The sequence below is a fragment of the Taudactylus pleione genome, unplaced genomic scaffold (assembly GCF_031769625.1).
Source record: "Taudactylus pleione unplaced genomic scaffold, aTauple2 ptg000032l, whole genome shotgun sequence".
Taxonomy (NCBI): Eukaryota; Metazoa; Chordata; class Amphibia; order Anura; family Myobatrachidae; genus Taudactylus; species Taudactylus pleione.
Window position 1 is genome coordinate 9,433,420 of NW_028284434.1, and position 13,411 is coordinate 9,446,830.

The 13,411-nt window shown below is 40.8% G+C and overlaps 1 protein-coding gene across 3 annotated transcripts in view; it reads right to left on the minus strand.

The window, feature by feature from the left end:
- The window catches only part of USP42 (ubiquitin specific peptidase 42), an 84,118-nt gene that overhangs the window by 33,668 nt on the left and 37,039 nt on the right, over positions 1-13,411 (minus strand). For all 3 annotated transcript variants that reach the window (XM_088451855.1, XM_088451857.1, XM_088451856.1), the window contains one exon: positions 2,057-2,139. In XM_088451855.1, the coding sequence (XP_088307981.1) occupies positions 2,057-2,139 (83 nt within the window). The remainder of the gene's footprint in view (positions 1-2,056; positions 2,140-13,411) is intronic.

The window sequence follows — 13,411 nt, forward strand, 5'->3', positions numbered from 1 at the left end:
AGGGGTCCTTTGTTACCGGGGATTCCAAGAGAGTTCAAAAGGTCATGAACCAAATCCCAGAAGGGGATAATATTTGGACATGTCCACCAGATATGTAGCATAGTGCCTCTATGGCCGCAACCTCGCCAACAGTCAGGTGACGAGGAGGGAAACATCTTATGGAGTCGCACAGGAGTATAGTACCATCGATAGTAGATTTTATATGAGGTTTCTTTAATTTTAGTGGAGATGGAGCATTTAGCGATACCGAGTCGGACTTCCTCCCATGTTTCCTCCTCCGGAAGAGGGCCTAGATCTCTCTCCCATTCAATCTCATGAGATCTTGTAGGGGGAAGGGTTACATCAAGGAAGATAGAATAAAGTTGCGAAATCAAGGCTTTGGTTAGGGGACGATATTTACAGAGGTGTTCAAAGGGTGTAAGTTCCCTAAGTACCGATGTAGAAGGTAAAGATAGCAAAAAATGGCTAATTTGAAAAAATTCAAAGGGGTTCAGTATTTGGGATGGGCATTGTAGTTGAAGTTCTGATAAGGACAACCATTGGCCCTGAGTGGAGAAATCAGCCTCGGGCTTTATCGCCTGAGGATATTCAATTAGAAACACTTTTTTACCCAAGCCCCTTTATAACACTCTGTGACCATGGTTAATTGAATCTCCCCCATAGATACTCAAAAGGTCCCCCAAAGAGCTCATTGATCTGGTAAAATGTACCTTCATATTGCAAGGAACTGGCTTACCTGCCCTAATGTACACATGTCTAACTACAGAAGTGGTCCATCCAGCTATCACTTGTTTCAATACATGCCAAGTCTTTTGTAAGAATTATAGAAGACCAGAAGGTCACCCGCTTTCCTAAACTGTAATGTCTTTTTTGTAAATATTTTTATTGCCTTAACATTCAATGAATGGAGAGAACCAATCGTTCCCTGAAAACAAATTCTGACCCAATGCCAGACACGGAATCCAGATTTAAAAAGGATTAAAGAAACCACCCTACACTGAAAAGATGATTTTGTACACATAACAGCGCTAACCTCATACTATAAATTACATAAAAATGCCAACCCAGGTGGGTTTTGCATTTCAAATTATTGCAACTTCAAATCTATGGGCTAAATCCCCCGAACTGCATTGGTTCCTGTAACTCACAGGTTATTTCCAGTGGGCCAAACTGCCTCACAGAAATGTTCCTGTGCCTGAAGCGAAGCAGGGACTTGGATGAAAAGATTGTCCACATATAAGGATAACCATAACATTTCCCTCAGATATCAGAATTGCCATGACAGCTATAATCATGAACACCTCAGGAATAGTCACCAAACCAAAGGAAAGAACCAGAATCTGAAAATGGTGTCATTAAATTACAAATATGAGTAACCATTGGTGACGCTTTTCAGACTGGAACATGCAAGCGTCTGAAGTCTATGGAAACCATGACCTAATCTTGCTCCATGCCATTGATGACAGATCTCAATGATACCACCTTGAACCTGTCCACTCGAACATACATGTTGAGGATCTGTAGGTTCAAAATGAACCGAAAGGAGCAGTTTAGTTTTTGGAAAAAAAACCCCAATACTCTCAGAACTACTGGCACTGTGAGTAGTTTTACTACTGCAACGATGATACAGTGCAAAATAATAACATACAGAAAAATCGGCATAGGTATACCAACAACAGAAAAGCACTATGCCAACTCATCATGCAAAATAATAAATAAAATATTTAATTATTTAAAGTACTAGTCTAAATGGAGGCTCTATATCGCACGGTCCATAGAGCCACAGGTGGAAAGTACATTTTTCTTAATTGTTGCTTAACAGAACAGATTTTCATAATCAAACTCTAATCCTTCTGACAACAGAGCAGAGTTCCACTCCACGCAGTACTGGGTCTCCAAGTAAAAACTACATTTGCATAAACTGTCAAACTATATGGAAATTAAAGTATGAACATTAAAAATACATGACAGATGGACCTACAGTAGATCACAATGTAATTTATGTTTTCATCAGTATTCATTTTATACAATCAAAGATGACCTTCTTAAGTCTTACTTGCTGCAGTTATATGCATTGTCTCCATCTAGTTGTTCCGCTTTAACAAACTGCTCCAGAGCTTGATTTACACTGTGCGAGGTCTGAAAATGGAGATAGAAAATAAATAAATATATATGGATTACCATATTATAATAGTATTCAACATAAAGCTTAATTAGCTGAAATCTGCTATGGTTCAACAACTAAGTCAACACAGTCTATTCTTAATAGCATACACTGAACACACAATGCAATGGCTTAAAAGAAAAACTAAATGTCAGCGGCAGCACTTAATGGTAGTTTTATTTGCATATAAACCTTTATAAAAACAGATGGGAAGGGAATGCGCTATTCCACGGTGGCCAGGTTATATTGGTAGCTGCTGAGTGTAGTGAAGGCACTACGTACCTCACTATAGATATGAAATAGAACATAAAACAAACACTAGTGAGAAAGCACAATATAGGTTGTGCACAGGGTGATACGCTGAAAAGCGTTTTACTCACTCTGTATAAGGTGTATTAACATTGAACAGTCAAAGTTCCTATTGCATCCTGAATGGACTAATGTCGTGTGGCAGATCTGCCTTCCTGAGGACCGCGGACCGCACATATAGGATAGATACCATGATGTGAAGTGGGGATCACCAGGTAAGGTGACATTAGTCACACGACATTAGTCCGTTCAGGATGCAATAGGAACTTTGACCGTTCAATGTTAATACCCCTTATACAGAGTGAGTAAAACGCTTTTCAGTGTATCACCCTGTGCACAACCTATATTGTGCTTTCTCACTAGTGTTTATGTTGTGTTGTATACCGGTATTAGTCCCACTATTGATTGATTGTGCAGTTATTGTGCATCCTATTTGTCCATCTGTACAGACCCTTCTTTACAATTTTATAGATATTTATGCAGTCTATACCATAGACTTATTATCCTTGAATGTTTAATCCATACTTATTCTGACCGATATAATAAATTGATTTGTACTAGACACTCATGGTATATGTATTTTTATCTGTCTATATGATTATAAATTTTCACTGTATACCTTTGACAGTACAATAGTATAATCTGCTCTGCAGTTAGTTACTTTACCACAGGAGTGGTTAAGTTATTTATATACAGGTTTCAGGTTAGTGTATGCGCTTAGTGTCCACAGCTACCCTTTCCATATAAACCTTTATGTAAGATCAGACGTCATTAAAAACGAAAAAAAAAAAAAGTATATTTTTTAATGTAGTCCATATATTGAAATAAAGTATTTTATAAATTAAAAAAAATAACAAAACTTTGGTTTGAAGAAAGAAAGAAAAAAAAAAACAACAACAACTAAAAAAGTTATTGGATTGAAGGTGGTGTTCCGGCGGTTCTTTTGGTAATTTACAATGTTTAAAGGAGTTCTTATTGGGCTCCAAAATTGGATTGTTAAAACAACTGTACTATAATAAATAATTTTCTTCATACATCATCTACAGACCTGATTTATGCAGCAATGAATCTGCAAATTGGCCACACAGAATCCTATACACCAAGAACTGCTCTGATTATATCTGGGGATCAAATATTGATTCCACCTAAGCATCACCGAGGGACATAGGAAAAACAAATGCCCAATGTGCATTTACTAGTAATAGGAGGCGAGTATAATGTATGCAGTTTGAAGGAAAACAAACATTGTGCATTACCTTTTTATAATGACATTACTTTTCTAAACCCTGCCCCCGAATTCGTATTGTGTTCGTGCATGTATATATACACTGGCTGACAATGGTGTCATATTGTCCAAGGTGAACTTTCACCATCCATTGGGTAATACTTACATCCACCAAAAAATATATAATTTTACAAAAACAGTGTGCACTATATGGCCCTCATTCAGAGCCGTACGCTCTGAGCAAAGCGCACGCTCTGAATGAGGGCCGCCCTCCATGAAAATGGAGCGTCCTCCTGGACGCTCGTATAGCTGTGGGTCACCACCCACAGCCTATACGAGCGTGCATTGTGATGGCCGCGATGGTCATGACCATCGAAACTGCGAGCCGGAGCCTGCGGTTGAGGTTTTCAACCGCAAGCTCTGGAGTGATTTTGGCTCTATCAGAGCCAAAATCACTCCCACTGACATCACTAGTGATGTCAGTGGGCCGGCTTCTGACGGGAGGCGTTCCCGTAGGAACACCCCCGTCAGTGAGGCACGCCCACCAAAGGGGGCGTGCTGTCAATCAACATCGACAGCACGCCCCCTTTGATCAGACAACGAGCGAAGGACTTTCCTTCGCTCGTCGCGTCTGGCGCGTGCGCACGACGGAGCTCCCTCCGTCGTGCGCATGCTCAGTGCATAACATTGACCCACTTGCGAGCAGACAGCCGCTCGCGAGTGGGTTTGAATCAGGCCCTATATGTCTTTTTTTTTCTTCTTCTTTCTGAGATATCCTGGGAAAAAACCCAATACATCAATGCGACAAGGCCAATAAAAGCTCCAGAACACAACTCCTGTCCAACTGAACTTCACTTCAGAAGTGTGGCCGACTGATCATGTATTACTGGCTCACACTTTCTGTTCCTATGGATCAAAGGCCCTCATTCAGAGCCGTACGCTCTGAGCAGAGCGCACGTTCTGAATGAGGGCCGCCCTCCATAAAAATGGAGCGTTCTCCTGGACGCTCGTATAGCTGTGGGTCACCACCCACAGCCTATACGAGCGTGCAGTTTGATGGCCGCGATGGTCGTGACCATCGCAACTGCGAGCCGGAGCCTGCGGTTGAGGTTTTCAACCGCAAGGCCCGGAGTGATTTTGGCTCTATCAGAGCCAAAATCACTCCCACTGACATCACTAGTGATGTCAGTGGGCCGGCTTCTGACGGGAGGCGTTCCCTTGGGAATGCCCCCATCAGGGAGGCACGCCCCCGGCACGCCCACCAAAGGGGGCGTGCTGTCAATCAACATCGACAGCACGCCCCCTTTGATCAGACACAACGAGCGAAGGAAAGTCCTTCGCTCATCGCGTCTGGTGCATGCGCACGACGGAGCTCCCTCCGTCGTGCGCATGCTCAGTGCAGACCATTGACCCACTTGCGAGCGGACAGCCGCTTGCGAGTGGGTCTGAATCAGGGCCAAAGATTCCTAGGTGTGAGCTATATCCAATGCAAAAACAGTGCCAGAAGCATGACTATCGCCAACATTGGTCCGAGATATCTGGAAATATTTCACTTCTAATTCTTGGCCATCTGACCATCTGGAGACTATTTTAAATTGTGTTTCAACCACTGACACTAAGCGAGCATCCATAAGTGTGAGACAGACCTGTGGGCTATGAAGATTAGGATGGAAGCATAAATATGCCTGTTTGGGGGGAGAGCGGGGGGGCGGGCTGAGAGTCAAACTTTCTGAAAAGGAAAATTAGTTGTTCTCACAGCAGCCAATCAGATTCTCGCTGTCACTGTACTTGTACATTCTAGTAAGTGGTAACTACAACTTGATTGGTTGCTGTGGGCGTTTCCTCCACTTCTTTTTTGAAGGTTCGATAAATCTCCCCAAATGTATTCTTCAAACCCAAAAGGATGCGGTGATATGTATTTGTAATATATCAAGCACCAATGATTTTGGACAGAGCGTTGGCGTTTATATTCCCTGTTCATGACAATACAGGTAGTAAATGACATTTTCCAAGATTAATTAGATTTTATGATGAATTTGGTTACGTATTAACAAATGATGAATTTAGTAGAGTCTCCTTTAGGACTTTTGGCACGTCAAAAAGAAAAGTAGTAAAATAACTTTGCCCGCCCCCTCCTCTACATCCCAGACCCAGTAATTATTCTCACCAAGTCTAAAGGGGCAGAACAAAAACAAAACCATGAGAAACAAAACACCTCTAATAGATAAATAGCACACCACAAATTGACCTTATTAAACTTCTCGAGAGCGTAAATGGGTGGATAATATAAAATCATCCACATGCTAGAAAGCAGGTCTTAACACTAAGAAAACCAAAGTATCATGGCTTCCAGTGCTGCATACTGTAGTTAAAGTCAGCCACACTAATAAACCCCGATGGTAACACTGTCCCAGAGTTAACAGGTCCCTTCTCTAGAGGAAATCACCATGACTCCATCAACATCCAGAGTGTGTCTTGGCCATTTGCTGGAAGGCACTATAATGCTGCCCACCCACTAGAAGATTAAATTGAGTGATTGAACGATAACTATATCGTTCAATCGTTTGTAAAAATGTCAAACGATCAGCGATGCACGCTCCCGCTGGTCGTTTAGACATCTATCATCGGGCAAACATGCTGGACAATCTGATGATAACGTCAGGTTCAGCATGTTTGCAGATGATTAATGTGCTTACACTGTACTACTGCTTGTTCATTGTAGACAAATCACAGACTGACAAACGACTGCAAGATTACAATGTTGTAATCGTGCAGTCTTTTTCACATCTTCTAGTGGATGGGCAGCATTACACTATTATACATTGGTGCTATAATTTGTACAGTTTTTATTCTTTTATCTATGTTTGTTTTGCCAACGGTGATTTTGTTTACAGTGTGTTATTTATGATATGGTTCATACAGTCAGGTCCATAAATATTGGGACATTGACAGAATTTTCATATTTTGGCCTCTATTCACCACCACAATGGCTTTGAAATGAAACAAACAAGATGTGCTTTAACTGCAGACTTTCAGATTTAATTTGAGGGTAATTACATCCAAATCAGATGAACGGTGTAGGAATTACAATGGTTTCTATATGTGCCTCCCACTTTTTAAGGGGCCAAAAGTAATGGGGCAAACTAAACAATCCTAAATCTAATTTTCACTTTTTAATACTTTGTTGCAAATCCTTTGCAGGCAATTACAGCCTGAAGTCTGGAACGCATAGACATCACCAGACCCTGGGTTTCATCCCTGGTGATGCTCTGCCAGGCCTCTACTGCAAATGTATTCAGTTCCTGATTGTTCTAGGGGCATTTTCCCTTCAGTTTTGTCTCCATCAAGTGAAATGCATGCTCAATCGGATTCAGGTCAGGGGATTGACTTGGCCATTGCATAACATTCCACTTTTTAGCCTTAAAAAACTCTTTGGTTGCTTTTGCAGTATGCTTCGGGTCATTGTCCATCTGCACTGTGAAGCGCCGTCCAATGAGTTCTAAAGCATTTGACTGAATATGAGCATATAATATTGCCCGAAACACTTCAGAATTCATTCTGCTGCTTTTGTCAGCAGTCAAATCATCAATAAATACAAGGGAACCAGTTCCATTGGCAGCCATACATGCCCACGCCATGACACTACCACCACCATGCTTCACTGATGAGGTAGTATGTTTTGGATCATGAGCAGTTCCTTTCCTTCTCTTCTCTTCCCATCACTCTGGTACAAGTTGATCTTTGTCTCATCTGTCAATAGGATGTTGTTCCAGAACTGTAATTGCTTTTTTAGATGTTGTTTGGGAAACTCTAATCTGGTCTTCCTGTTTTTGTGGCTCACCAATGGTTTGCATCTTGTGGTGAACCCTCTATATTCACTCTTGTGAAGTCTTCTCTTGATCGTTGACTTTGATACATATACATCTACCTCCTGGAGAGTGTTCTTGATTTGGCCAACTGTTGTGAAGGGGTTTTTCTTCACCAGGGAAATAATTCTTTTGTCATCCACCACAGTTGTTTTCCGTGGTCTTCCGGGTCTTTTGGTGTTGCTGAGCTCTCCGATGCGTTCTTTCGTTTTAAGAATGTTCCAAACAGTTGACTTGGCCACACCTAATGTTTTTGCTCTCTCTCTGATGGGTTTGTTTTCATTATTCAGCCTAATGATGGCTTGCTTCACTGATAGTGACAGCTCTTTGGATCTCATATTGAGAGTTGACAGCAACTGATTCCAAATGCAAATGTCATACCTAGAATCAACTCCAGACCTTTTACCTGCTTAATTGATAATGAAATAACGAGGGAATAGCTCACACCTGTCCATGAAATAGCTTTTGAGTTGATAGTCCCATTACTTTTGGCCCCTTAAAAAGTAGGAGGCACATATTGAAACTGTTGTAATTCCTACACCGTTCACCCGATTTGGATGTAATTACCCTCAAATTAAATCTGAAAGTCTGCAGTTAAAACACATCTTGTTTGTTTCATTTCAAAACCATTGTGGTGGTGAATAGAGGCCAATATCTGAAAATTCTGTCAATGTCCCAATATTTATGGACCTGACTGTATGTAACCGTTTTTTATCCTTGTGAATTCTATTAAAATTGCACATTTTTACGGTTTTATACTATGTGTACCTATTTCTTATTTTTCATATGAACTACCAACTGGAGTCATATAAAGCCACCCACATTGAAAGGAAAGTATAATAAGTACACCTTTTTATTGTTTGTCTATTTTACCTCTCTATTGCTGCGCCGGTAGCTGGATTTACCACTGATTTATCACTATTTGCTGGAATGGTTGAGAGACCACTCTACAGGATATGCTGTTGTAATCTGCCTCCCAGTTCTCCACCACTACGGAAAACTGCTGATCTAGCCAGAACATTTTATTCTGCCGTACACATGATCCTGCTAGCTGCCTTTATTGCTAGGAAGGTAATCTTTCACAATCTGTGGCCTGGGAAATGATCATGTGCAGCTGCAGAAAAAATAAGATATGAGCCATATAAAAGGTAATGCCACCAGTGTCTTCATAGACTCTGCATCAATCTCCCTTAGGCTATTAGGCTAGAGTGTTCAGATCGCAGAGACCACTGAAGCTGAAATGGACACCAGAATCCAGCGACACAGCCCTAACAAATGCAGTTCTTTCTTGTATGTGTTCAAAGTCTGTAATTCGGGCCTAAAAAGACCATAACTAAAGCTTCCAATAGTTGCTCTGGCCCGTTTTCCACAGCCTTGTTTCCCTATGCTGAGGTATAAACAGGTCTGAAAGAAGCACCAACTGCTAAATACATATATTTCTATCTATATTATGCCTTAAAACCTGAACTTATTGTATATGTAATTATATATGTATTCACTTCTGGTTAGGGTTTTGAAATGCTTCTGCAGATTCCTTGCAATCCTTGATGTGCGATGCCTGGCGTACTGCCTACACTAAATCTACACAATGGCATCTAGCAGCCTTTCTCATTGTCCGATTCCTCAGCTAATTCACTCCCTTCTTGAGTAGAATGCTCCAAATCAGGAGCTTCACTTAGTTAGGGCTAATGTAGAAATCTAGCTCTTCTAAGACCTTGGAAGAGTATTTTTAGAATCTTCTCTAATGGAGAAATTCACTAAAAGATCAGCAAAAGAAGCAGAAGACAAATTGACTTACAACTAGAGGAAGCAAAACTAGCTGCGAGAGCTAAGATATAGACCAGTGTTGGCTAACCTTGACACTCCAGCTGTTATGGAACTACATAACCCAGCATGCACTGCTACAGTTTTGCTATTAGGGCATGCTAAAACTGTGGCAGGGCATGCTGGGATATATAGTTCCACAACAGCTGGAGTGTTAAGGTTAGCCAACACTGATATAGACTGCCACAGCAGTGGTTAATCCCACAGATTGCACATAAAGCATTCAGGCCTGACTATCTACTGAATTACTTAAAATGGGTACACACTGACAATATAGCATTCCAACACGGATTGGGACGATATACCGGCCACATCGCTCAGTGTGTACTCTCTATCGAGCGTTCACGAGCGCCGTTGGTCACATCTTTTGATCTGCTGTGCCTGCATGGCAGATCAGACGATCTGGCGGCCAACAGCATACCTCTGGATGTGGCGGGGGAACGATATATAGGTACACCAGATCGAGCACAGTCTCTGGGTACACACATCATCTAGTGTGTACCCAGCATTAGAATCATATTTTGAACATAAGATACAAATAGTTGCAGATTACGCATCAGTGGGCTTAGACCTGGAAGTATTCCCATTCTCCACCAGAGACTACTATAGGTTAAACAATCTGAGAAGTGAACACTAAGGGGGAATTTAATTAGCCGTGGTAATTTACCGCGGGCTAATGGATCCCCCGGAGCTATTCAATGAGCCCCGAAGGCAGCCCACACTTAACAGGGATTTCTTTGGGATTAGACCCGAAAAGAAATCCCCATTAAAGAGCATGTTAACGTGTGCCGCGACCCTGTTAACGCATAGGTCCATGATTCTGTGTTATCGCCCATTAATATGTTAAATTAAAGGTTGTTAAAAAAGGCTTCACAAAATGAAATTTATACTGTACCAAAGAGATTGTATTTGACTGTATAACATACTTTATGTACAAAATAAATTAAGCCTTAGATACTCGATGTCAAAGGTCACATCATGTGACCATGAAATGTAGAAGTCCATATTTAAATAATAAAACTTTTCTTTTTTAATGAAAACTATGGTCCCTTAGCTTCAAAACAAGACCAACATGAAAGTTCTACCTCAATTAGAAGCAATTTTATGATTCGTTTGAGTTGACCTTGCAGGCATAAATTTTTTTTCATGTTTGCAACCCTGTTGCATGAACACAGTATCACTGAGGGCTAAAAATATGAGAGTTACTCTATGTTGTCTACCATCCAACCAAATTTCATGAAAATGTGAGACTGTTGGGTTGAAAAGTTACTTTTTTTGTGATGATATAGCATGGAGTGCCCATATAAAAACACATTGTCCCAATACGTGATCCCATTTTCCAGATAAGTCTGTGCAGCTGGAAGCTCTCTACAAAGTTACTTACTAGAGAGTGCTTCAGTGGGCATGCCTAAGGCCGCCAGGGAAGAAATGCTATTAATGGAGGTGTGCACTTCACACCCCCATGGCCCTGCATGCAATCAGCCACAGCCATGGGTAGACCCTTCTGGTTGACCTAAGCTTATATTGGGGCAGACGCTTATAGACTTCTCAAAGACTTCCCCTACATGACCGCTCCTCACATGTAGGCCTATACTATCTGCCAGGCCCTCTAGTAATATAAAAGCATCTCTCCTCTGTTGAAGCACGTCGGTGTCCATCAACATTTCTCAAAGTAACTAGCGGTGTGATTCCACCTGCAATCATGGTCATAAGGAGGTCCGTAAGAAAGACTCTAAAAATGTATATACATTATTTCCATATTGGAATCGATGTGGCTAATAATAAAATTATAAAATTGGCTGTAAAGTTTAACAGGCTCATAGGATCATTGTCCCAGGCTTGGAAACATGGTCAATATTACAAGTGTGTGGAGCAAGCCCAAAATCATAACATCTGCTGAACGTTCCTACCACCATGTTACTGAAGCGAAATTAAGGGCCATTAAAACCTTAAGGCTCATTACATTGATTGGTCTTTGTATACTCTGACTGCAATGGGACAAGCTAATTTAATGCTCGATTGTTATTAAAATTAAATATTACTATATTTCTATTTGGCACTATAGTGCAGGTTCTTGAGCAGTTTGTATGACACAGTAAATTTGCATAATCCATCACACTCACAGCTGTATTCAGGACCATCAATAGCAGACATGGGCCCAGGTACTGAAGTGTGTGGCTCCAAAATCAGGAAAGCCATGACCCCCATCCCCTCTCTCAATTTTTTCATAAAAATACTATGCACTGCAAAGAGGGGTGCCGCGAGTTGCAAAGAGGGGCATGAACTCCTCAGCAACTGACCCAGTTCCTCTGCAACAATCCTGGGCACTTAGTACCCACTACTCCCCACTCTCAGCACCACTGTCTGTGCTATCCAGAAAATAAAGTTTTTTGGATTTTTTTCCTTTTGAAAAAGTTTCCTGAAAGGTGGGGAGGAATAGTACATGGAAGAGATCAACGCATAAGACAATATTTAAAGTGCCAAAGTCCTGAAGGCAGCTCTATAACCACATGGTCTATGGCAGAGGTTCCCAAAGCCGGTCCTTAAGGCACCCAATCAGTCAAGATTTTAAGGATATCCATGCTTAAACACAGGTGACTTAATACCTCAGCCAGTTTGATTACACCATCTTTGCACAAACATGGATAGCTTTAAAACTTAGGGTGCCTTGAGGACCAAGTTTGGCAAACCCTGGTCCAGGGTATTGTGTGATGTTGCCATGAAGTCTATTTGGTTTATTAAATACATCTGGTGCATTAGGTGACGTTATCAAATTGCCATTCATTATTATTGATGTTTTTTCTGTGAAGAAAATCCATTGATGTATATTTATGACCTGGAATAGAAGTATTTGTTAGATGATTATTACAGTCTGCCTTTTCTTTAAATCTATTTTTTTTTCCTAACCACCAATGAAGAGAGGACAATATTTTAAAGAACTCTCATCTTGCGGTCTCAAGATTCCTGCAATTTGTCCCAGAAAAAGGTTTTGTAGTCTTAGCATATATATTTGGATTCCCACAGGCCTCACGCCAGGTGGAAATGGTTTTGAACCTCTTGCACAAATTTAATTTTTTTTTTTTTTTCTTTGTTAGGGTCATTTGAGCTATAAAAAATTACAAGCTTCTTTACAGTAAATGCTTTAAAGACACAGGTTCTCAAATTCGGTCCTCAGGACCCCAAACAGTGCATGTTTTCCAGGTCTCCTCACAGAATCACAAGTGAAATAATGAGCCCCACCTGTGGATCTTTTAAAATGTGTCAGTGAGTAACAAATACACCTTTGCACCTGCTAGGTGACATGGAAAACGTGAACTGTGTGGGGTCCCGAGGACAGAGTTTGAGAACCACTGTAGTAAGAGAATAAAAATATTACACAAACGTAGTCATCCCCTTTCATTACAACCACAATCGATTATAGTAACCAAACAGCACATGGCTTTAAAAAAAAATATATATAAAATTATATTATAAATATACATAGTGTGTGTGTGTGTGTATTATATATATATATATATATATATATATATTTATCTATCTATCTGTAAAACAAAAGGTGGAGAAAGGGCGCCTCCTAGTGCCTCTCTCTCACACACAATCAACGATTGGAGGCATAAGCTGGGTACCATAAGATCTATTGTCCAATATATCGTTCCAATGCGAATCAGAACGATAAATTATACACATCGTATAGTGTGTATGCCCAATCTGTAGTTACCGGCCGTCGTTTGTTGCATCATCCCATTTGCTGTGCTGCACGTCATATGGGACAATGCTATGAATGATATGGTGCACACACAATATATTGGACAAGCGTACCTCTGAGGTTCTACATGATGATTGCATAGTGTACAGGAGCAGCAATTAATTGGATAAATTCCCTGGAGCCAATATATTGTGCCGCCATTTGGAAGTTTGCATAGTATGTGAGCTCTATATTGTGTGTGTTCTGGGTTGCATACTTTGTTACATCGTATAGTATGTAGCCAGCTTTAGTCAACTACCTATGACCTCAGGCAAATT